The sequence below is a fragment of the Mixophyes fleayi genome, chromosome 5 (assembly GCF_038048845.1).
Source record: "Mixophyes fleayi isolate aMixFle1 chromosome 5, aMixFle1.hap1, whole genome shotgun sequence".
NCBI lineage: Eukaryota > Metazoa > Chordata > Amphibia > Anura > Limnodynastidae > Mixophyes > Mixophyes fleayi.
Window position 1 is genome coordinate 192,360,159 of NC_134406.1, and position 26,806 is coordinate 192,386,964.

The 26,806-nt window shown below is 36.8% G+C and overlaps 1 protein-coding gene across 4 annotated transcripts in view; it reads left to right on the forward strand.

Annotated features, from left to right (window-relative positions):
• Positions 1-26,806, forward strand: part of MBP (myelin basic protein) — a 136,240-nt gene that overhangs the window by 77,680 nt on the left and 31,754 nt on the right. For 3 of the 4 annotated variants that reach the window (XM_075213210.1, XM_075213209.1, XM_075213207.1), the window contains one exon: positions 21,474-21,907. In XM_075213210.1, the coding sequence (XP_075069311.1) occupies positions 21,474-21,907 (434 nt within the window). The remainder of the gene's footprint in view (positions 1-21,473; positions 21,908-26,806) is intronic. The other variant, XM_075213208.1, reaches the window with a different exon arrangement.

The window sequence follows — 26,806 nt, forward strand, 5'->3', positions numbered from 1 at the left end:
TCTGGGAAAGGGTGTCATAGTCCCAACATGGGCAAGGGATATTCCCATTACATGGGCAAGGTCGGCCATGCCATACCTGGGCATCCAACTACCAAGAGATATTCACTCTCTATATAACCTTAATATCTCTAGGGTGATAAATGTAGTGGAACATGAGATGAAAGGTTGGAAACATCTCTGCCTCTCTTATGGAGGTAGAATAAACATAATTAAAATGATCATATTTCCTAAACTATTGTATCCATTACAAGTTTTACCCTTATTATTGACTAGATCAGATGCAATGAAATTGGATACAGAATTTAGACGTTTTATCTGGAATTCCAAAAAACCGCGTATTGGGTTGATCAAATTACAACAGTCAAAAAATAGAGGAGGGCTGAACTTACCAAATGCTACCAAATATAACCAAGCGGCCCAATTGCGACACCTTAAAGACTGGTTGCATAACACGGATACTTATACTAATACTACATTAGATCAGAATTTCATTCCTAACCTTAGCTTATTAGCCTTTATTCATCTACATGAAAAAGATCTTCCAACTCAAACTATAAATAATCCAATCTTGTATACTGTGCGTAAACTTTGGCATAGGCTTTGCCACATATACCATTTAAGACCTTATATTTCAATGAACCTCCCATTATTAAACAACCCTAACTTTCAGGACGGATCAGCTTCCTTCCCATTTACTAACTGGGCGAAATTAGGAATTACTAAGATAAGATCATTAATTGATGCAAATACGCGAAAACCTATGACCTATACTCAAATAAGCTCTACTTATCCACAACTAGCCCCTTATCATCTAGCAATATTTCAATGCCAACATTACATTAATACAGTACTGAGTAAAATCTCTCCGGAGGATTGGGATAATCCCTTAGAGGCTATGCTTTCGAGACCTCCCCTGACCCGTCAAGCCATCTCACAGCATTATTCCCTATTACGTACCCAATTTGACTATAACCATTCTAAAACTGGCCTTTCATTGTGGCAGGAACAATTTCCTCACCTGACACCAGAGGTTCTTTTAAAGGCACTGACCAATTCCATTAAAATATTACCGGCCATGACCTACACAGAAATGTTCCTAAATATCTATCATAGGGCATATCTGTCTCCATCTCGTCGATTTCAGATAGGTCTATCAGAATCACACTGTTGTCCGAAATGTGGGTCTCCAAGAGCGGATTTGACACACTGTTTTTGGGAGTGTCCCCCAATTAAACGATTCTGGACCCAGATTTGGAGATTCTCTAACACACACCTGGTAAATTATGCACCTCTGTCTCCGGAATGGGCGATATTTGGAATACTTCCAAATACTTGTAAAGTTAGTAAAGGATGCAAAAAACTACTATTAGCAGTTTCTGCTGCGGCCAGGAAGAGCATACTCCAGGTCTGGGCCCAGGATTCGCCTCCCATGTTTTCCCTTTTTAAAGAAAAGCTCTATCACATATTCCGAATGGACTGGATAGAAACGTCTTTGCAGAAGGAAGTTAGAGTAAAGCAATTCTTTGGCACATGGGAGAGCTTTATAACTCTCTTACCTCATACTATACGAACACAACTTTGGAATAGTTTCCACAATACTGAGTGGTACGGGTTAAGAATGGTTTCAGCAGACCCTCCGATTATTTTATCTCCACCTTCTAATAGTTAGGTCCTGGATAGGATGGGTTATTGGGGAAGAGGAAACAAGGGATGTTGGTGACTTATTTAATTGTATGAGAATTGTGAAAATATGTATTTATTCATAATGCATTTAATTGTATATGTGATATTTTATACCTCAATAAAAAAAAAAAAAAAAAAAAAAAAAAAAAATTGTGGAGGATTTACTAGTCCCTGGTGCATCATATAACAAAAAGGGAAGAAACATTATTTGGACTGTGTAATTGACCATTAGTGTGTACTAAACAGCCAAGTAAACTACAAATTAGATTATGTATAGCAAACAGGAAGAACAGGATTAAGACCTGAGTGAGCTGTAGGGCAAACATACAGTTCTGCTTGATTAATCTTACTCTCAGCTGCCAATAACAAAGACCTGAAAGCTGTGTAGTAATGTCTCATGATGATTGGTCATGAAGTGAGTGCCTCAGGAAAGATGATAGGCTGCATTCTCATTTGGCTTTGCTCACAAAATGGTTGCCTTTATAATAGATGATAGGTGCAGTTTAAGGACAAATTGTGATGGAAATAATTTCCAGGGTTTACTGACGTTAAGGGTGCAAGCAAAAAATAGTTTCTTGACCCGTAGTCCAGGCATTTAAAATGTTGAATATAGATACTTTGGTATACGGGGCAATTATGCATTGTTACTTGATGTGAATCTATAATCTAATATGTGTATAACACTTAACTCTGAAAACAAATATATCACAAGTTCTATAGCAGATCAGTAATAATAGATGAGATAATGTACCCCTACTGTAAATTATAAGAGTGTTATAATTCTCCTAGGTGACTTCTAATATCTGACATTTACTGTAGGGAATGAATTACTTGTAGTAAACAAATGTTCCTAATGAACACTGTCTGTTTATCTGAACTGATGACATCAAAACAAAACTCACTGTTTATATGGCTACTACTTACATATATATAGTATATACATATATTAGCATCACTTGTGTTATATATATATATATATATATATATATATATATATATATATATATATATATATATATGTAATGTGAAATTGATACAGTTTGTCTGACTAGTGAAGCATTAACAGGTCCCTCATTTTTTATTAAATAAGAGTAATTGAGGTGAACAGACATTGTACTTTGCTTTGAAAGTGATATTATTTTGTCCACAAACACTAAGACTACCTAAACAATTTACTAGACTGAAAGCACTGCAGCCTTTCTGTTGCAAACTGAGATTTTGCAGTAGCAACTGTGAAACGTTAAAGTAGTGTGATCATGTTTTTTGTCCGCTGCTGTAGCAAACACTGCCTGGTACAACGACTGCTGCTGCTCAGAAGAATAGCTTTTTATGTGGGTAAAGCCATCGATCACTGCTGATTTTATATACAGTTTGTCACCATTGTTCTTAGTGTAGGATTGGACCACATTCACAGCTAAACATTGCAAGTATTCATTGAAAAGACAACAGCTTAAAATAAACCATTGTTCATTAAGAATGTACTTGAATACTATGCTGATATCACTTTGCTTGTTGAGTTTTGTTCTCTGCATTCTAGCACAATTCATGGCCTAAAGGCCCCCAGAGTGCTCTACTTCATTCCAGCTCACATACTTTAAATTAGGCATTTTATTATGTCTTTCTTTATAGGAAAAATTGCACATTTTACAGATAAAACATGATATGTCATTTTTGTTTAATATTAAATGTGTAGGATTTTAGTTTTTACTCCAAAGGCAGGGTACAAGACTTTTTCTTGAGCCATCCATTCATGTGTATTTAATGGTATCACCCATAAAATGTGTGCAATGACTGGATGCATAAGTGAAATGGTACATGCACACTAGATAGTAGGAGCATCCCTAATTCTGTAATGGGATATCCCGAAGTTCTTAATCAAGATAACCTTTAGGAACTACAGTTTATAATTACTTATTTTGGATTTACATTATAAAAAAAAATTCTGTAATTCTATCATTTCAGTAGATATAAAATAATTGAATTTCCCAACGTCCGAGATAACAGCAGGTTGGCATCTGCTCGCCACCAGTAGTCAATACCAGCTGCTTCTCGAGGTACAATAGCCCAGAGATACTTGAACGTACACAGGCTGTATTGGCAATTAGTATAACAACATCTTTTTGAAGTACATGGTGGTATTTTTTGAGTTATATGTGCACAAACATCACACAATATATCTAACCAGATTGAGAAGAAGAATTTTGCTCCAAAGCCATGAATGCCACAAAATCGTTTAATGAAATGAAAGTTAAATGTCAGTTTGAAGATTGGTACATCTATATACATGTTAATGTGAAAAATGGTTATTTTATGCTGATTTGCATTATTTTAAAAAGTTTTTGCTGATTGAGGCTATAAAAGTGATTTATCTCAAACTGCGAGGCACCGTGTTCAGTATACAGAGATCAATGTAAATGCTAGTATATTGTAATTGAAAGTATTTGATCTGTGTTTATTTAGAATTAAGTAAATAGTTAATAGTGGTAAAATCTGAGGTGGCATAATTTGCTGCTAGCAATTTATGTATTAATCAAAGTCAATGACTAGGATTATGATACAAGTATTCCCTGAGATATGACAGCATGCGCTCAGCAACTTTCTGAAGGATCTTCTGAGTAAAAGGGTAAAATGAGCTCTTCTAACATTCACAGAAAGGTGTGACAGTACATTTCACCTTCACTTACATAATTTTTTTCCTCATTTAGCTAAAATTGAAATCAATTTCTTATTTTACTTGATCCCAAATCAACCACAAAATCTTTTCATAATTCAAAGTGTTTACAACTCACAAGGAGGCATAGCTAAGCAACCAACCTTAAAATTACTAAAGATGAACACTATGGATTTGTAATAAAAATATTTTCATTTTCTTCCATTCTTAGACACACTCACATACCTTTGCATACTTTAAATATTAGCACCGATTAATATACACAGCTACAAACACTTTATATACAGGGATGATGCTAATAGCAATTTAGTAACAACTGGAAGCCAATAGAAGAGCTTAATTATGGGGGCTTATACATCTCTTCCAAAAGAGGGACAATATGGGTAAATATAGTATAAGACTTAAAAAAAAGTTAGAACCACACCTGCAGACATGACATGTTAAGTAAGACTATTTAAAATATTTAGATGTAGGAAAATCATCATTAACACTGATTTAGAGAATGGGGCTAGTGATTGGTCCTCCTGCTTAAGCACCTACAAACCATTTAAGGATAATTAAGAAAATGAAATTGCCGGTGTATTACTGCTGCTTTGGATTAGGGAGGGGGGGGGGCACGTTAGGAAGAAATGATTTGTAGGTTGTAGTGTAGCTTTAAAGGAATTTAAACCTAGGAACATTGTTAGTAAGGTTGAAAAAAGATGGATTCATCAGGTTCAACTTTTCAGAAATTCTAATCATGGAGATCCCACACAGCAGCTAATTTAAATAATGTCTAAGGCATTTATGAAACAGTGAGTAAGGGATACTGTTTTATAGCAGATTTTATCAAAGGTGGTATTTGTGTTAATAACTGTACACTGCAATTAGACTTGTACTCAGTCTATACTATTGATGTCAGATGTTTCAGTAGGTAGTAAGTAACTGATGCAAGCAGGGCCGGATTTCCCGCTAGGCAACCTAGGCAACTGCCTAGGGCCTAGCGGACCCCAGAGGGCCCAGTCAGGACTGGCGGTGAGCTGGGTAGGCAAGGCGGAGAAGTGCTCCCCTCCGCCTGCCATCCCTCTCTGTCCGCCGACATAGTAAAAGAGACTGCGGACGGAAACAGACTTAAAAAAAACAACAGTCACGTGATCGCATGACAGGTCCCGGCAGTCTCTCCTCCTCTCTGTTTCCCCTGAATGAGGGGAACATGCTTTCACATCTACTTAACTATAGGGGTATATGGTAGGCATGCAGTGGCACATGCTTTCACTTCTACGTAACTATAGGGGTATATTGTAGGCATGCGGCGGCACATGCTTTCACATCTACTTAACTATAGGGGTATATGGTAGGCATGCGGTGGCACATGCTTTCACTTCTACGTAACTATAGGGGTATATGGTAGGCTGCAAAAATATAGTGCTATGGATTGTTTCAGGGAGGGGGCCCAAAAACAGTATCCTGCCTAGGGCCCTATGAGGTCTAAATCCGGCTCTGGATGCAAGACTAGATCATGCACTATACGATGCAGTATGTAGGTCATCCTGTTTTTGTTTTTTAAATGTTCCCTTTCACACTAACATGGAGATTGTCAAAGTGGGTTTGAAAACCCATGATGAATTTAGATCATACTTGCCCACTTTATCTAACTGCCCTACATGAGATCCCAGAGGGGAGGTTAGGTGACAACTGCAGCAAGGGTGCATGATGCTGCAAATCACATCATTAAGGCCCCCATCCTGCCCTCTTCACGAGGAAGTGGACAGGATACCTACCCAATATTCTTGTGTCTCCTGGACATTCCGGGTGAGCAGACAAGTATGATTTTAGATTTGGGTAGAATCAGCCTTTAATGTTTTCCTAGTGTTCTCACATTGTTCATTAGAATAGCAGCATTGTAATTTATCATGATCATTTATTGATTCACTTCTGTAAACATAGAAGAGAAATCTCGAAATCGCTGTGAAATATTTGCTTTGTAAGTAGTTGGTCAATATCAGCTCTTCGATACTTAGAGGCACACTTTTTCTTGTGAATCCTATTTGATGCTCCAAATATGTTTCTAAACCACTTTTTCATTCACTTAAGTAAGATTTTAAAACAAGAGTGCGCGCAGGTTGGGGGCTTGGATACCTGTTTTTTTGTATCTTTCTTATACTAAAGGGGGGAGGTTGGTCAATTGATGATTTTGTACTGAAGTTAAAATGGATCCAAATTGCTATAAATAAATTCATCCCTCCAAACTATCAAATGTATATAAATTTGCTTTATTTTCAAGTTTTGCCCTGTTGACCAGAATCATATTTTTCCCCCTTTATTTGAATAGGCAATGTACTTCAGTGGGTACAGAAAGCCCACAGAAATAGAGGACAGAAGTCATTTCGCTTGTGGGAAAAAATACAATACGATACTGTCGTGAAACTGTTACAGCATGAGCTGTCTGATAGGACATGCTGGTAGTTGTAGTTCCAGCAATTACTGGGATTTTTGTCCAAGACATCCATTTTTTAGCTCCACAATTGAATTTATTGTATTTTTTTTTTCTATTGAAATTAATTTATTTAATTAATAGAACATTTTCCCATTGATTTCAATTGGCAATGCATTTTTATGGGCTTTTAGGACTCATTGAAATCTATAGTCCATTAAAATGATTGGGAAATCTTACACATCTTGCTGGTTTTCAGGTTTTTGCTTAATGGACCATGTTGTTGATGTATGCGTGCATCCCCTCTAACTATATCTGAATATTTATTCATACCTTGATTATGGAGGATGATTGAATTACTCGGTGTAGTGTAGTTTATTTGTGTACTGGTCTTCAGGCATTCCCAACTGTCTGACATCATTTTTGGAGATTTCCATGGCGATTTTTGCAAATTTCTCTTCAACAGATCCCCCTCTACACTTCGTAATACAAATATATAGTATTGCTATGATTGCAAGATGTATGGCAGTGTTTTTTATGATTTGGAATTTGTTTGAGATTTAAAGAGATTGATATTAACATTGTAATTTTCCTTTGTAGCTAGGTGTATTGAAAATCACTAAAATAAAAAATATTCTTATTTGGTCAAAATTGATGTTTGATAGATCTCCCCCTTATTGTACAAAGTATGTAGTAAATTGTGTATTTTGTAAAATTAAAATCTAAAGCTGTTAAAGGTATTTACTTCTGTATCTAGGAATCTTCTTGGGGCTGATTTGTCAAACCCCTGACTGGCATTGGAACCTCCGACTCACATTTTTACTCTCTCGTACCTTTAATCTGAAACACTGTCATAAGATCTACAACCACAATGTACTGAGTGTAAATGGGTAGTTTCAATAAGAATCTGAGCTCTAGACCTCTTTTCGTTTAATGCTTAAGAATCTATAACATTGCACCTTACAATAGAAAAAAAATATTTGTCCACTTACAAACAATTGGTTTCCATTAAATATCTTTTGAGCTTTAATTTAAAAGCTACAGCATTGCCTGTCTACAACATCCCACACTTTAAAACGTAATCTTGTGCTAACACCAGCTGTCTGTTCTGGCAGTATTTAAACACTACTTTGGACAATCAGTGTGCAGGCAGCTTGTGGATGATGGGGAAGGGTGAATCTTATACCAATAGTATAGATGTAATTCCTCACAATGGGTGAAGAATAATATTCCTCAAGGAAGGATAACTGAAACAAACTCAAAACACATACATACATACATACATACATACATACATACATACATACATACATACATAGAATAGTATTGTATGGTCAAATATTGACAATGCAAAGTGTCTCTATAATATCCCCTCTTCCAGGTGCATGCAATCGTGATAGCCCTCCTTATGAATAAGAAAACCACGTGAGGGGATTCCCTTAGGAATTCTGCTTACAAGATGTCTCCATAATTCAGGCATATCAGATCATAGGTAGGAATGATTCCTTGCTGCTTCAGAAACCTCCAGTGCTCACCACATATGGACAAGAAAATGAAACGGGTATATCATAATACCATTTATTAAAATGAAAGACACATATAGTGCACAACGTGAAACATAAAAACATAGGCAAATGCCCTCCTATGCTCATACCAAAATGTTTCTAAAGTCCAGTGCATATATCATGGGAGTGTGTTTCCTGGGTCGACGATCCTCCCGCTATTCTGTACAGCTTGGTCCAGATAAAATAACAAATTGCTCCGCTCCACCCAACGGGTTTCGATTCCAAGCTGGAATCTTTTTCAAGGTAGCAGGCAACAGAATGTAGCACTACTTTGAAAATCCTTTAATTCCGATCATCTGTGTGATTCTATGTGAGAACGAGGCTTGAAGTACATCACATGACTCCGATTCTCTCCCAGCATAGGATGGATCTTGTTGAACTCGAGGCTTGGTTAAGAACCTCTTGCGCATGTGCAATGACATCAGACTTTTACTTCCTTATATATTGTAACCAGGGCTGCCAAGAGGAATTCAGGGCCCCGGTACAACAAATTCCTGGGGGCCCTCCTTATAGTTGAGCAAGCAAAAAAAATTTAGGCGGCGCAAAATTTTTCATGGGTGTGATCACACGGTTGGGGGTGTGGCTATGCGCCATTAGGGCGTGGCTAGCACATCAAAATCACTAGGTCCTGAATTCATTGGACCGTGACATTTGTACAAGCACTCCTGACTTTCATGACATCTAGCACCCTTGTGTAGTATAGGAAGAATGCAGTGTGTACAGAAAGAGTTCAGTCTTGGACTGCGCCCACTGGACTCACCAAACACTCCATTGCCATTGTCCCTACTAGAATCACAACATTTCACAACTATGCTGCTCTGTCCTACCTGTTCTTCTCACTTTTACCACATGTGGCTGCTGGTTTCTTTAGTTGTGGCTTGTCCGGATCCTGGAATGTTGGAGGACCTATTTGGAAAAAAATGGCTAAGTTTAGAAAATTACAGCCAGCCCCACCGTTAAATCAATAGCATCCATGATTAATAATTAGGCCTTCCTCCAGCCCCAACATTAAAATAGTATTCCTATTACCCCGCAAACAAAATAGCAACCATTAATTAGCTACCATCTACCTCACACACACTACATTGCCAAATGCTCCGTGCCATCACACACACATTACTGTGCCCCTTTATCATCACCATGCTATGCCCCCTTATGATCACACTGCGCCCTCCATGCTGCCTTTGCCCCTTTCTTCATCCCCCTGTGCCATGCTGCCTTTTCCCCCTCCTTTCATCATCCCCCTGTGCCATGCTGTCTTTGTTCCTCTTTTCTTTAAACCCCTGTGCCATGCTGCCTCTGTCCCCCTTTCTTTAACCCCCGTGCCATGCTGCTTGTCCCTCCTTTCTTTAACCCCCTGTGCAATGCTGCCTTTGTCCCTCCTTTCTTTAACCCCTTGTGCAATGCTGCCTCTGTCCCCCTTTCTGTAACCCCCTGTGCCATGCTGCTTTTGTCCCTCCTTTCTTTAACCCCCTGTGCCATGCTGCTTTTGTCCCTCCTTTCTTTAACCCCCTGTGCCTCTCTACGTTTCTCCTTTCTTTCTTTAACCCTGTGCCATGCTGCTCTTTTCTCTCTTCTCTTTAACCCCTCCGTGCCATGCTGCTATTGTCCCTCTTTTCTTTAACCCCTCTGTGTCAAGCTGCCCCCCCATTTTTTAACCCCTCTGTGTAAAGCTGCCACCCCCCCCCCCCCCCGTTTTTTAACCCCTCTGTGTAAAGCTGCCCCCCCCCTCGTTTTTTAACCCCTCTGTGTAAAGCGTCTTTGGGGCAGTGAGACAAGATGAGAACCTGGGGCCTGATTCAATAAGGATCTTAACTTGAGAAACTTGTTATTTAAGTCTCCTGGACAAAACCATGTTACAATGCAAGGGGTGAAAATTAGTTTTCTGCTTTACACATAAGTTAAATACTGACTGTTTTTCATGTAGCACACAAATATCAACTTTAAATTTCAGTGTACAAATCAGCTATCAAGTATAGGAGGAATAACCCTGCAAACAAGATGTCATTAAACAATACAAATGCACTTCTGCAGCAACCTTCTAGCATTCGTCATATTTTACATGGATGAATCTTTTTACGGAAAAACTAAAATGTTAAAACTTTCTGCTGTCGGACAAATGTTAGGCCCCCTGGGATATAAAGTTTGCAGGAAAGGGAACTGTTGGATACAGCCCGCTGAATTATACTTTCCCTTCTGTTCTGCAGACAGCTAATGAAAATGACCCATTAGCAATTGAAATGTAAAAAATGATATATCTTGGTGGTGAAGTGCTGTCTAACTTCTTATAGAGTTCTACTTTTTTTTGAACCTACGTAGTGGAGAGTGGATAGCATGGGACGCCACTGTTAAAGTAAATAGGGTATACGGAATATCTAAATTTGATATCTGGTGCAACACAAAATTAATAATGTGTGGTATGGTGATATACTGCGTACTGTATATAGTGCACTGTGTGTAATACAGATGAAATAGCAAAAATGTTACATATGTGCATAGTAGCGCTTACGCCCACTATAGAGTACTCTGTGTCCAGTATAATAGCCTCATGCCCACCCAACATAACCCTGTGCTCAGCAGATCACCCTAATGCCCACCAGCCTCATGCACATTATACACAGCCCTGTGACCAACATAACAGCATTGTGCCTACCCCACCCTCTTGCCCAAAAGACGAGAAATATCTTTATTGCAAAAGAGTAGCTTATAATATTTTATTTTGTTTGTGCTTTGAAAATGTCTCATTTCCTTGAACAAATCTGATTTAGTTGATTTTATCAAACACTTAGCAGATAGAAGCAACAATCAGTGGACAAAATTGACTTTTACCTGCCTTCTCTCCATTTGTGCTTTTCAACTCATTGAAGAATGTAGCTTTTTTATTTTATATTTTTATTGTTGAAAGATTGAGTCTGTATTCGAAACATTGTGTTTATAGCCATTATACAATTTAAACCACAAATAACCAGCAGATTGAAGATTGAACACCGAAGTTAAATAGATTTTTGGGTAAAGCTGATTAAATCAAGATCTCTCTGCTCTTTATTTGGACTTCCATTTAGGTCTGAATTGTTTTATCAGATATCTTCTGTTTTTATGTTTACACTTGCTGAATCAGATTTCAGCAATAACTTGTAGTTTATTTCTGTGTATTGGGTAACAATTTATTTTAAAATAGACTGCCGTATTGCATGTTCTGACTGGCCTGCTAAGACACCAGAACATCATGTGTGATCTATTCTAAGCTGAATGCTTAAAGCCACACTGATGTCATTGATTTCTAGTAAATTGATAGGCTGCATGACTATTGCTCCAGCAGCAAAATGGAATTGTTTTATATGGAAGATAAAGCACTGACAGCGATGTGTACCTTCAACTGAACCTTGGGCATTTTTCTTTTTTTTTTATTTATTTTGTTTTGCTTTTTTTAATATATATATTGAAGCTTAAAAGTCTGCTGTCAGTCAATGAACCAATTACTATGTCTATTACGTCTGTATAGTCCTATGGAATACAAATTAGCATATTGTAGCTTAGGTGTACTTAAAACCTGCATGTCTTGTTTGACATTTGTTCCATTAACAATTCGTTTTTTTGTTATTTCCTCAGCCATTTACCCTTGTATCTGTCCCTTCTCTTTTATTTATAAACAGACCACTGCACTTTATTTTATGTTTGTACATGTTTATCTATAGGGCACCACAAAATGTATGTGTGTGACAAACTACAAGTAGTGATGCAAAATACAGTAGGTAAATGGTCCATGCAATAAAAAGCTCACATTTTAATTGCATTTGTGAATGATATGTCCCAATATTTTGAATATAATATTTTGTCTCAAATTGTCTATATGGATTTTAGTTAAAATAGATGGTCGCCTTTTACTGTCGCTCTTGGTGGATGTATAAAATAGTATTTATAGAAGTTTTTCCTGTGTAAACGCACACTGAACTAGGCAAACTAAACAGTTTTCAAGTTGATTAAAGACTCCAATGTGGCTTTATGTAAATATGGCTAGTCTACTTTAATGCTTAGTATAAAATCCATACTAAAATAGGACATACAAGAACTCCAAGTAGATTTTTGTATAGTCTAAAAAGATAAAAAAGATGGATGTACATATTATCCATGTCTTCTTTGTGTCCGAGACTGGTAAAATATGTATGGTTTCCGAAAACAAAGAAACATTTTGATTTTGTATGGGTGGGCCGACAGAATCCATTTATTTAACAATTGGAAAGAGAAAATCTGCAGGCTGTTTGGATTGAAGCCACATTCTTCTCATAGCTTTAGAATTTCTGTCATAGCAAATCCCACCAGTAGTAAACCATGGGCCTTTTTGTTTCATGCAAGTTCCTTTCTAGTTCTAGGCAACTTCAAGCATAACCAGAAGTATTTTAACAATAGGGAGGATTTGCTGGAGGTTTGGACCCACTCTCTTTCTAATCTGTGGGCTGCACCCTTGTAAAATAGCACACACTGGAGATTCATTCATTGTTGTGAGCTATGTTATTTAGAGCATTAGTGCAATGACCATGGATTTTAATGTAGTCATGAAGGGGTTAACAGATAAAAGGACTAACAGGTTACAAAACGCTTTATTCAGTTTAGTGGTTAAGGTAGTAAAATAAGACATTATAGCTACCACAACATTATTATTAATATTATTATTATTATTATTAATATAATCCTTTATTTATATAACACCAATATCATATGTTGCACTAAGGTTAGTTAACCCACCAAACTTCTGTTTGCAGTGTGGGTGGAGCTCCCAGTTTAAACCCATGTGAATAACATACAAGATAACACCCGGGGTCAGAATCCAAGGCCCCACAGCTGCACAGTGGTTAGCATAACATATATTAGTAATAAGTTGATTAACATTAAAAAAATAGGTTAAGTTCATTTAGACATGTAGTTATTCATATACCTAGTGTGGAAGCCCTAAAAAACTGCAACATGTGAGCTGGCAAAACACATTCACTTCAATTTTGCATAAAATGTCCAAATTTGTGTGCATTAAAATATAGCAACCTTTCAGAAATGACTTTGACATTTTACTTGTAACATCTGTGCTATTTTTGTGTGGAAGAAAATATCTGGGCAGTTGACATGCTGTAACTTCTCCCATCTTCATAAAAACCTAAAATTAGTTCTGCTCTTCCATACTCCATTGTTTGAGTTTCTAAAACATCGGTTTGTATTCCTACTGTTGTATATTAAAGTCTTGTTACTTTTTCGAACTTCATAGAAGATTTTTCTGATCTAATTAGACCAAGATTTAACTTTTTGGCCTTAATTCTAAAAGAAGGTGAAATAAAACAGCAATGGAGGGGCAAAAGAATGAAGCAGGGAGCAGAGTGAGGATGAAGAGGGGCAAACAGTGTGTGGATAAAGAGGGGCAGACAGTGTGTGGATGAAGAGGGGCAGACAGTGTGTGGATGACGAAGGGCAGACAGTGTGTGGATGAAGAGGGGCAGACAGTGTGTGGATGAAGAGGGGCAGACAGTGTGTGGATGACGAGGGGCAGACAGTGTGTGGATGACGAGGGGCAGACAGTGTGTGAATGAAGAGGGGCAGACAGTGTGTGGATGAAAAGGGGCAGACAGTGTGGATGACGAGGGGCAGACAGTGTGTGGATGACGAGGGGCAGACAGTGTGTGGATGACGAGGGGCAGACAGTGAGGATGAAGAGGGGCAGACAGTGAGGATGAAGAGGGGCAGACAGTGAGGATGAAGAAGGGCAGACAGTGAAGATGAAGAGGGGCACAGAGTGTGTGGATGAAGGGGCACAGTGTAAAGGTGAAGGGGCACAGTGTGATGATTTTTGTACATTATGTTGTTTTATTTTGTTTGATCTTATTCCTCTCAATATTAGCTGTAAATTATTCTTTGACAGAAATATAATTGAAAACAATATATAAAAATATTATTTTCCCTTGGATTTATGTATATTATTTTTGCACACAATTTACTAAGTATTTCTGTCCTAATCTAAATACTTATTACGTTATTTTGACTCAAATACTTAAAAAACGGGACTGCTCGGTAATTATTTTGGAGGGGTGCCTTGAAAAAATTATGGAGACTCTAAGGGTGCCTCAAAATGAAAAAGTTTGGGAACCACTGGCATTAAGAATAGCTTCAAATATCAAATAAGACACATTGACACCTGCTGGCCACTGTCAGAAAGATGAAGAGAAATTTCACTTTCCATGTGGATAATCAAAAACACTACTATAATAAAAGCATAAGCTGCTTCCACAAAGTATTAGTTTAGGGGTGTGCTACAATGTTTGTTGTAGTTTTTTTTTTACTTTCAGTTATTTTTCTTAAAAACACTTGAAAAACAAATAAAGGTCACAAGGTTACATTAAAGGTGAAAAAAGGTCTTAATGATTCATCTTGATTTCAGGCTTTACATAACAAACACCTGCAATTGCAAGGAAAAGGTTTTGACTTTTTCTAGCCACACGTATATTATGCCCAATACATACACACCTACGGCACACACATGCATTGGTATAGGCTACTCAAATTGATTGCATGTAGGCCCAAACTGTGGCCTATAGTAACAACAGCATTGTTCTGTTGAGCTGTCCATCATTCAGAGCACTAATATGAACTTAAAACAGGAATTGGGTATATTTGTGTTGCTTGCATCTAGGTCCAATCAGCTGTCTAAATTAGAATCAACAACCCAGCACCTGAGAGATATAGGAACAGGGTAGGTTTGGAAGGCAGGAGTTTAAGATAAAGGAATGAGGTAGTGGGAGGAGGCAGAGGGGATTGTGTTGGTCACAGCTTAGCTTGGTCACAGTTTAGCTCAGGCTTTCCTGATCCGCCGGACAGGTAAGTCCGGCGGATCAGGAAAGCCTGAGCTAAACTTGTTAGAATGTTAGTGTGGGTGGGTGTATGGTGTTGTTATTGGTGAGTGGATGTGTTTAGTGGAGTTTTTTGTGACAATGTGGCATGTTTTTACTTTTTGTACTTTCCTATGCTGGTATCATATTGTATAGATTTCACTTTCTTTAATGTATAACAAACTATGTTTGATTATATCTTCCTTTTAAACATCTAATATTTTCTTTAACAGAGGTGTCAGGATTATAACTATACAGTATACTGTTATAATATATAACTAGGCTTTCATTTTTCTGTGGTTATACAGTGGTTATACAGTGGTTATGCAGTTAATTAACCCCATTGGGGAAATGTAATAAACACATGTCAATCAAACACTTCTCATATACTAGATTGGGTCAAATGGATCATGCAGTTTCCTGGTTCATTGGTAAAGTATCTCCTCTGCTTGATATTCTTACATTATTCTGTAAGTAAGGCTTGCAGTTTGAATGGCACATTAAGGCAATCACCAGAGCTGCAGATCATGTTGCTTATTAGAAGTGTCACTGGTGACAACGTAGCAAAAGGGCACAGTGTGATGGAGATATTCTCTACAATATATTCATATTTTGTGAACCACGGGGAGCTGCTCAGTCTTCCAAAGGGTAGTAGAAGATAAATGACATTAATGTGAATGCACCACACATGGCATTGGCTCCAACCGAGTGACTGAACTCTCCATTAACATGCTCATTACACAACTGGAAAATAAAGTAAAGCCTCTCTAGACCTTAAAGGAACTCTACGCAACAAAATGCTGGCTTTAAAAACTTTGTATGTTTTGTAGTGTTTTTCCAACTGAAAAAAATAATCCAGTGTCAGAGAGATGCTTAATTATACCAGTTATTGCACATTAGTGATTTGCACATATTCTGCCATTATTTATAACTTGTTCACATATTGGCAGTTTTGTTCATTGATAATGAAATGTTTTGTTCACTCTGGGGGGAGGGGGTGTTGTGTTCAGTGAATTGGATGGGTATAAGTTATTATTGCATAGATACCAAATATCCACTTATTTTCATTTATTATTTTAAGCAAGAGCAGCTGTGATGCTTCTTTTAATTAGGTAAAATTACAGATTATGATAAGCCCTAAGAAGCTGTTTCTCTTAGTTGTCAGTTTTACTACAGATAATGCTAAACTACTTTCAGTAAAACATCTCCAAGACATAGGACACCAACGTTTTATTCCAGAATAAACACACTTTTTACTATTTAAAAAAGGCATATATTAAGTGAGAATTTGTAGCAAATTTAAAGGTGTCCGTACCTTAAAAAGGTTTAGTTACCACCTCCTTCTCCTATTTGAAATATCACTGTGGTTTTTTTCCAGGACCCTGTCTGCTCATTGCTGTCCCTTTATAATTGCCAAAATAGGTACAGTACTATATAGTCATAATACCATACAGTGTAGTCACTGCTGTGCATTTATAGTACTACTCTATATAATTGTAGTACTACATAGTGCAGTCGTTGCTAATACACCAATAGTGAATGCACTATATAATTCTAGTACTACATAGTGCAGTTGTTACTAATAGTGACTGCACTATATAATTCTAGTACTACATAGTGCAGTTGTTACTAATAGTGACTGCACTATATAATTCTAGTACTGCATAGTGCAGTTGTTACTAATAGTGACTGCACTATATAATTCTAGTACTACATAGTGCAGTTCTTACTATTAGTGACTGCACTATATCATTCTAGTACTATTTGGTGCATTAACTACTTGGGTATTATAGTCACAGCAATGAGCAGACTGCATGCTGGAAATGTTATCCTTTTTATCTTTTTTCATTTTTAGATTATGCTTTGCCTATGCAAGCTAGTATGAATATATTCTCTGTTCTTGCGCTTTATCAATGGCCATCCTACTCAGTAAATATACTCCACACACTAATGTGAGTCTGAAAACTCAGTTTGGGATGGAAAGTGAAGGCAACGTACACCTAAATATGATGACTGTATGGTAAAAGTAGCTTAAAGCAAGTATGCTACAAACATCTGCTTTTATATGTTCAGGTCTATGTGAAATATATAATAATAAAACTATTTCATACAAACAAAGGTATTAATCACAAAGCCAGAAAGAACAAAACCTGTGGATGGCCAGTATTTATATGATCATAATGTTCCAGGGACTTGTTTTATACTGATACTAACATGGGATTATGAATTTCAGGTTTCATATATTGAATATTATTTTAAAAATATTTTACTGAAAACAGCTTGTAGTTTTGTGACTTATTTTTGCTTTTAAAGGGAAGAAGAAAAATGTACTTGTCGCATAAATATTCTTTGTATTAATGTGTGTAGCTATTTTTAACAAACAAAAAGAGTCTGTTGGTACTGTATTAATATGCAAGATAGTGTGTTTCCTATACAATGGTTGCTTTGTCCAAACTGCTCAGATGCATCTTATGGCTTTTCATGTGGAACAGTTGTATTCCTAAAATTTCTATAGTCTGTGACTCAATGCCGCCTCTTTTGTAAATTATTCTTCTAGTTTTATACCTTCTAATGCTAATCATATACTGTATTTGGATGATCGCACACAGTTGTGACATGTTTATTTCATATTGAAGTCAAGTGTGTATGTTTCCATGATATTGCATGGTTTAGTAAAACCTCAGTATATTTAAGAAGCTAAACAGTCCCATATATTTCCTTGAAATCTGTAACTTGGAGAGGTAATTTTACAAAACATTCAACTCCTGATGTCCCTGGGTTAAAAGAGGAATAAGGAATGAGATTTCATGGGTCATGCACACAAGCTCCATTGTGATCCACTTTGGTTGTACATGGGTGCAGGACTGTGTAACTATGGCCCATTTTTCATCAAGTTAGCTTTGTTATCTGTTACCTGATGGAAAACAGACCAAAACTGTACATACATGAGTCCACGTATAGCGTGATTTAGCACAGTGGATCATTAACGGACAGAAATCGCTATTGAGTTTAACTTTGTTGGTGCATTTGACATCCAAAATAAAAGAAAGAGAAAATGTTTTAATGGATTGACAAACATGTCATCACATGGGATGACAGGCATTATTTTTGGCCTAGCAGTATGCTGGTATCTTAGTAGGTATCATTGGATATTTAAGCTTTGCTTCCATATGGTTAGATAAATTACTGATACTGGTTGTATAAACTACACAGGATGTTATAATGAGGCAGCTGGTTGACAGTGAGATGTAGGGATATATAAATTATTATTATTATTATTATTATCCTTTATTTGTTGGGCGCCACAAGGTTTCTGCAGCGCCGTACACAGTACAAACAGTAGTACAAAACAGGGTGACAAAGTACAGAACAATAAACACAAAGTACCAATGCTTCAAGAACTCCAGGAAGACATATGGAGTAAAGACAGAGCAGAAGATATAAATAACTGGTTTCTTGGTACTGGCAGATATAAAGATGTTTTTATCTTTTATATTGGGTGGACAAAATGTTTACATTAGTTTGAGCAACAGATAAAAAGGGGTGCCATGTCAATCTGTCAATAGCAAAGCACAACCTGGAAACTGCATTTGTATTGCCATCACTAAAATTCCAATGTCTATTGTGAGGCATTTGATTTAAATTCATAGTAGCCATTTCTGTTTCATGTTGATATACAATTGCATGTGCACTTTATTGCTCTCTTAGTAGATTAATTTAAGGCAGTAATGTTTAAATATTTCATTATTATTATAAATTTTATTAATTTTGTTAAAAAACAACATTATAAAATTACATTTAACATGAGTGTGTGTGTGTGTGTGTGTGTGTGTGTGTGTGTGTGTGTGTGTGTGTGTGTGTGTGCGCGTGTGTGTGTCTGTGTTTAACGTCAAGACTGACCCGGTTTAGCAATTACTAAAATTTTACAAAACAGGTCCCTGTGTGATAACATGTCATCTAACTTCCATATAAATGAGTTCATACACAAAGTACAGACCTATTTCTCCATCTACTTCAGTGATAGGCCACCTGATACACTTCAGGGCCCGCTTGGCTCTCATATCCTTTTAAAAGGCCGCATATCACCCTTAATCCCAGTGATAAGTAAAAGCAATACATTTAATCAAAGATAGAGACACCTATCTGTAATAACATACCAGCAGGCGTTCTAAACAACTGTTACAAGCTATAACAAACATCTGACATCAAGGCAGAAAGGAGTTGAGAGCCGCCAGGGAAGGCTTGGAGGGCCGCCTTTTGTCCATCACTAATCTTGTTGGTATGATCATTGAGCTTCTATGTTGGAAAATGAAACATACATGTTTTTCAAAAGTGAAAGTTAGGTCATTCTTCTATCACATTCTTGTATTGCTTTGTACTGCTGCTTCTCACTTAGCTATTCTATAACTCCAGAAAGTAAGGAGGCATTGGGGGTATATTTTTGAAGTGTCATATTTTTTTGCTTCTCTGATCTTAAATAAATTGCATGCCTCCAAACTATGTAATTGTGTTACAGTACTTCTGCTTCTAGGCGGCTCTCCAAGCCTTCACCTGCAGCCACCAGCTCCTTCCTAGTTTATCGCTGTATGTTATAGCTTGTAGCACTTGTTTAAAACGCCTCCTGGTATGTTATTACAGATAAGTGTCTCTATCTTTGATTAAATGTATTGTTTGTACTTATTACTGAGACTAAGGATGATGTGCGGCCCTTTTAGAGGCTAGAGAGCCAAGCGGGCCCTGAAGTGTATCAGGTTGCCTATCACTGAAGTAGACAGAGAAATAGGTCTGTATTTTGTGTATGAACTCATTTATATGGAAGTTATATGACATGTTATCACGCAGGGGACTAAGTTTTGCTAATTGCAGCAATAATTATAATTTGCTATCATAGTAATAAACAATTTTGTTAGATCTGGGCCTTTTTCATGGTGTAAAAACTCTGCCCCATCACATAAATCTGCAATACTCTCTATTGTGTCACCCAAACTAATAGAGCAACAAATTCATATTATTATTAACATTTATTTATAGAGCACCAGCATAGTTCACAGCACCTTACAAATATTGTAATAAATGACTATTACCAACAGACAAAGAGGCAAGATGGCCCTCTCGCATGCTTATAATCTATAGGAAAATATAGTTTGATACATGCTCTGCCACAGATTGCATATTGATGTAGCCACATTAAGGGCCTGATTTTGAGTTAGGAGCAAAGCAAAGAAAAAGAGCAAATTTGCACCTGGGCAAAACAATGTTGCATTAGAGGGGGTAGTAAATTTAAAATGTAGGGAAAGATTTATAGTTGTGACACGTCATGTCCTAGATCAACTTTAATCTTCAGTGTAAAAATAAAAATATCAAGTATGTGTGTGCTACATGAAAAAACAGCCTGTATTTTCCTTGCGTGCAATAAAATAAGTAAATTTGTTCCCCTAACATTGTAACATGGTTTGTCCAAGTGCAAAATTGCTCCTTTTTTTTGCTTTGCTTCTAACTCAAAATCGGGCCCTAAGTGCTTAGTGTTGCTCTATGATCCAGTCCATACAGTGATGTTGGTTTGGGAGTCAGTATGTTGTTTGAGCATGGAAGGAGAATATATGCTGTGAGCAGGTGCATTAAGGTGTAACTCCTAAATTACTGAAGGTACTCTGAACTTGTACAGATTATGAGACAAGGGAACTAAAATAAAACTCTGGCTGGCTTTCTTCTTTAAAGGAGCCAGGAAGATGGAGCAACTTTCTAATTCTCAATTAATCATCCCAAACAGTTACATAGCAGTTTAGTATTTTTAGATGTGGTAATTACCTAATTGCTGTGATTTATCGAGATAAGGCTTATATGGCAGCTTGTTTACTTAGGTGCTTTAATTTAGCAACAACACTGTAGATCTAGACTGTAAGTTTAGGTGTTTTTCTTGCAGTTCTGTTTATTAGGATAGTATAGTATAATCAGTTTATCTGATTGAGTTTTGCAAATATTGCCTAATAGTGATTAATTAAATCACTTGCAATATAATGTGTATACATTTAGCCACAAATAACCAGATTGACACAAGTTACAAAAATGTTGCTAACCAAGAAAAAACCCTTTTTGGAAACTGAAGTAGCTTTTAATTCTTTAGAAAGATTCTCCCTTTTAATTCCTTACTTGAAAATGCCATGAACATATTCTGAGGGCTTTGCGTGAAATAGCTAGATCAGGATAGTGGGAAGAAGGAATCATTGTTTTCTTTTCACAGCCCTGCATTCACATCTCCCTCTTATTATTTGCAGCAGATGTGAACCAGAACAATGGCACCTCATCCAAGAGCACGGCGGTGACTGACTCCACAAGCACAGAAGAGCCCAAGAATGATTGGAAGGGTGCCAACCCAGCTGACGCTGCTTCTCGCCCACATTTGATCCGCCTCTTTTCCCGAGATGCTCCAGGAAGGGAGGACAACACCTTCAAAGATCGGCCCTCTGAGTCAGATGAGCTTCAAACCATCCCGGAGGACAGTGGAACTACTTCACCAGAAACGGATTTGATGGCATCACAGAAACTGTCTCGCGGTCACGGATCAAAACAAATGGCATCGGCAAGCACTTCTGATCACTCTAGGCATGGCCATGGAGCCCACGGGAGACAAAGGGACTCTGGTCTTCTTGACTCACTGGGCAGGTTCTTTGGCGGTGACAGGCATGTTCCTAGGAAGGGATCAGGAAAGGTGAGCACTGAGGAATAGAGAGAGATAATAGCAAGAGACAAATGAACTGGGGACATAGAGGACATGCTTTGTTAGATTATACCTAATATGTTGTCCTAGCGACAATCCAATGAATCATTAATGTCTCATTCACTAAACACTGTAATCACACTGTGATGTGTTTAATGGTACTAGCAGGTAACACATCACTGTTTAATGAATGAGGCATTGGTTTGTTCTTGTCACAGAGTAATCTAGTTATTGTGTTGGTATGGATTGTTTTTCCCAATGCAATTGTTTAAGTTTTTCTGTTTTGCGGGTGTGGCTTTAGCAGCGATCATCCTAAATATGGTGCAGGTGTAAATGTGATTTACTGACGATCTGCTTTCTGCATTCCTAGAATTTTAAAAAAACATTGGTCTGTACTTAAATATGTACAATGTCTTAGGAAATAATAATTTATTGGATTATCCATTTTGGTGCCTTATACCGTAAGAAATATGTCTAAGTGGCTATTTCCCATTACATCTCCCAAACATTGCAATAATAACACAGTACAAGAATGTCAACTAAACTAAAATCTAGAAATCAGACAGCACCAATTTTGTTTTATAATATTTAACAGTATTTTTTCATCCTCTGCTGTAAACAACTATAATGTTTTAGAAGTGTAGATGAAAATGTAAGGGCAGAAAATGCGTCTGTTTATTACAACAGTATACTTTGACTTTTCCTCATTGTATGGTGTCGCTAAAGTATATGTACTTTATATGTTGGTTTAGATAGATCTGCTTTATCAGGACCATTCTAGACAGATATCGAATGAAATCTGATTTATTTTCTTTTACAATGAAACATTTCAGAAGTACAACTTTTAAAAACACGGCCCTTTATATATGGCTGTTTATTACAATTTTGTAATAACTATTATTTTTAGAAAGATAACTTATCAATTCCTTAACCCTTTCTTATATTGTAAGCATTAAAATGGAATCTGCAGTAACATCTCCCAAAGGTAAATAAAGAGAAGTTTAAACTACATAGAGATAATTAATATGGTTAATCCCTCATTGTGGACAGACTGTATTTAAACTAGCAAATTATTTGCTGTTGTTGTCCATACAACCAGCAATGACTGTCTTGGTTGGTGAAGGGTTACTTTTTCATTTGTTTTGTAACATTTAAATTGCATCTCAGGCTCTGAGAAAATACAGCAAAATTGGTGCAAAGTCATAGAACACAGTGTCACACAGACACTGTCACTCCATTTTTAAACTGTAGGGTCTAATTACTCCAAAATGAAATCATTAATTTCTATCAGTAAAACGGAAAGGATGCCACACAAGCGGTTTAGTTGCTTAAGCGGTTATTCAAAACACCGTCAGACGCATTTTGGGCGAGTACTCAAACAGGTCAATAAAATGCTCTCCAATTGAAATCCAGCACTGTACTTTTCTAGCTACGATAAAAACTCTATAAAATGTAGACATGGCCCTTCTAACGCTGAGAACAGCACCTGTGTCACACCGCCCTTGGTGAAAAGAAAAAGAACTGACAAATCATGTACTTGCTATCAAATTCTGTTTTCTAGGCTGTTTGTCAGCAAGACATCATGGTACTATGTATGATTATAAAACTGGTGGTCAACAACTAACAATTTATACAATTGTATATTTCCTTGTTGAATATAGTAATCTGCTTTATGGAATCATTATCATATTTTAAATGCATAATCAAAGTAAGTCCTTTAGGCATCAAATTCTGTGTATTTTAAATGGTGTTTTTTATGTAATGCCAAAATACTAAAGCTCATAAATGGATCTTTACATTGCTTGATAGTTCCATGCCACACTAGATTAATTTTGGAAGCCCTGTTTCATGATGAGCTATATCTGTTAATTGCCCATCTTTTTTATGTTACAAGTTTACAGGCTTGTTGAAAATGCATGCCCTGGCATCTGTTTACAGAGGTCATATTCCCATCACTACCTAAAAATAAAATCCATAACTTTTCCTGAGGTATGGAGTATAGCCTTGAAGTAAAAAATGATTGCCATCACCAATGCAATTTGTAATTTACCTGAATGAGATCTCTTCTTTGTCTTTCACTGACTCTAAGTTTTCCCTTGAAATGACCATTTCATATTTTTTGTATAGAAAAGAATGACATCTGAGTAGTGTGCAAGGACAATAGAGAAATGATGCAAGAATGGCACAAGGTTGCAATGCAATCAGAGTATAAGGCTTCATACGCAATAGTGGGTTCTTTTCATTGAAAAAGCCATGCATTTGTTACTAGCACTTTCTCCAGAGTTTGGAGCTCACTGTAGCTATTTAAATGCAAGCATAGCAAAATACATTCCAAAAGCAGAACGGAACGCTAGTAAAAACGCTATTAGTGGTAAATTCTAGTGTCATGTCTCTTTACACAAGTTTCATTATCTTTAAAAATGCAATCAAAATGCATGTAAAATATGCCAATAGGTATGAACCTTAAGCTTGGAATAAATGGTAGTCAATGAACTCTCAGCCAAGATCACCAAAAGAACATAAACCTGCTGTATAAGGAGCTACATTACCGAATCATCTTTCCCTTAGCTTCAAGATGTATTTGTAAATTAAAATTGATCAGATTTCTATCTTCATCAGAATATACATGTAGTTAGAATTTCAATACAAAAACCTGTATTACCATCTAATGTACACCTACCCTAATGGGTGCCAGTAGACACTTGTCATGGGGCTTCTCCACTTCTTCTCATAGCCCCGGATGAAAACTTAGGGGGGCGGGAGGATCAGTCACAAGTTGTAATCAATATCAAGAGGTTGCAACTTGTGATACTCTCCCATCAAATCCCTCCACAACCAATTTAGCATTGTAAACATAATCAATATACTGGTTCGGTATTACAAGGTTATTAAAATTTATTGAGTAGGTACTATAAGTGAACTGTGAAGGGTAGTTATCTAACAATCAGTTCACATATAACAGTGCACCAGTTGTTGACTCTGTATTGTTTCACTTAAGAAAATGTCATTACTGTTTCTTATGTATATAGTTTTTTTTAAATAAAATAAGTTTGCTATACACTGCCATGCACATTTTAAAAGAATACAAACTCCATGGAAAATAAGTAGTATTTAGAACATATATACGGGTACATGCATTTTCAAGCTGCCTATCTGTTATACATTTAGATGTTTGAATATAATTCTCAAATGTTCTTCATTGATTGAAGTGGAATCAGCCAAAATGTATTAAACATTTCTCTTTGGTAGAACTATTGATTCCAGAGCTTGGTGTTTAGTAAACACCAAGATTCCATTTTTGTGGTACGATCTATATTTTGTATATATGCTCATATTAGTATATGTGGACTGCTTACTGCACATCTATAATTCATTTGCGCTCATTTTTGACCTTGTATTAGCATACTTCAATAAGGGAGGACCTATTGCAGCATTGACGTGTTACTTCTTTCTGTAATTTTTTTTTTAATGTTCTTGAATGCTGACGATATGCCTTCTGCAGCCAAGATCAAATTAATGAATATCAGGAAGTTGTTTCCTTATTATTCCTATATTTTACATGTGTTTTCAAATCACCAGTAAGCTATATAAGAAAAGAATTTCTGTTGTGCAATGTAATTATTACTTGTCGTTTGTTTAGACCATGGCTAACAGTATTGTGGACATGTTCAGCACAAGCTGCTCCTTTGTTTAAGTTTAACAATCGCTTGTTTATGGAAGAGGTCAATCTGACAGCTAATTAGATGGGCACCGCCTTGTAATGTTGAGCTAAAAACTGAATTATCAGGCACAAGTATAGTATCAGGAATGTACTAGTCACGTTATACACTGTATTATTAACCTTTGATGCTGTTTTATTTCAAAAGTGACAATATGATTGTTGCCAAATTATGAAATGTACTTTTCATATACAAACCATAGACTTTAAAAGGAGCGTACAGGCACATTTATATGGCACCGACGGTGGCGGTAATAGTTGCACTGTATAATATTCTCCATTAATCCATCTGAGCCTACACTAGCACATGAAACACATCTGAGAACGGCAGAAATAAACTGACATGGTGTTAACTCAGGAAGTTTCATTCTGATACAGTATGTAATCAGCTTGATGTGTATGAACTCAGGGCACATAACAAAATGAACTGAGTACTGGTATAATAACGTTATCACAAGTGCCTGATTGGGATAATACCCAAAATCCATCCTTAAGCCTTTATAGCTCTCTGCAGTCCATGTTTTGTTGTTATGCAGGATAACAGAGTCTTGGTACTTTAAAAAGAAATGTGTGAGACACATTAATAATTATCCCAGATGTAACAGAGAAGGTTTAGTAATTTCTTCAATACAGTGGGTCTTGAGCTGCATTCAAGAGTTGGGGCAGTATTTATTGATCACTGAGGCAAACTGCATGGAATACTGTTGGCTTCCTAGCAACACATTGAAGTAGTTATAGGTACATTTCTACCTTCCAATAACTAATTTCTTGTACATGACCTCCTGCAACATTTACTAATTTGTTTTTCAATCTGGCTGTCGTGTTTTCCAGCCATGCCCTTGAATCAAAGTGTGTGTGGGATACAACACTGATCTGCTGTGTTGTCTACATTGTGTACCATTTGTGTTATAGCTCCAGTAATGAGAATGCACACTGTCTAATAATATAAAAACATAGCCAAAACAAAACAGCAGGAATTTAAAACCATAAAACAATGTATTTAATAAAGGATACAGGAGGGTTGTTAATAGCCAATAATTAGCCATGCGAAGATGGAAAAACTCTTTAACCTCCTAAAAATCACATTACAGACAAGGCTCTTTCATAGCGCTACTAGTCTTTGGGAAAATTCCACATCTTGACAAGATTGATCGTCTTAAACAGATGCAGCT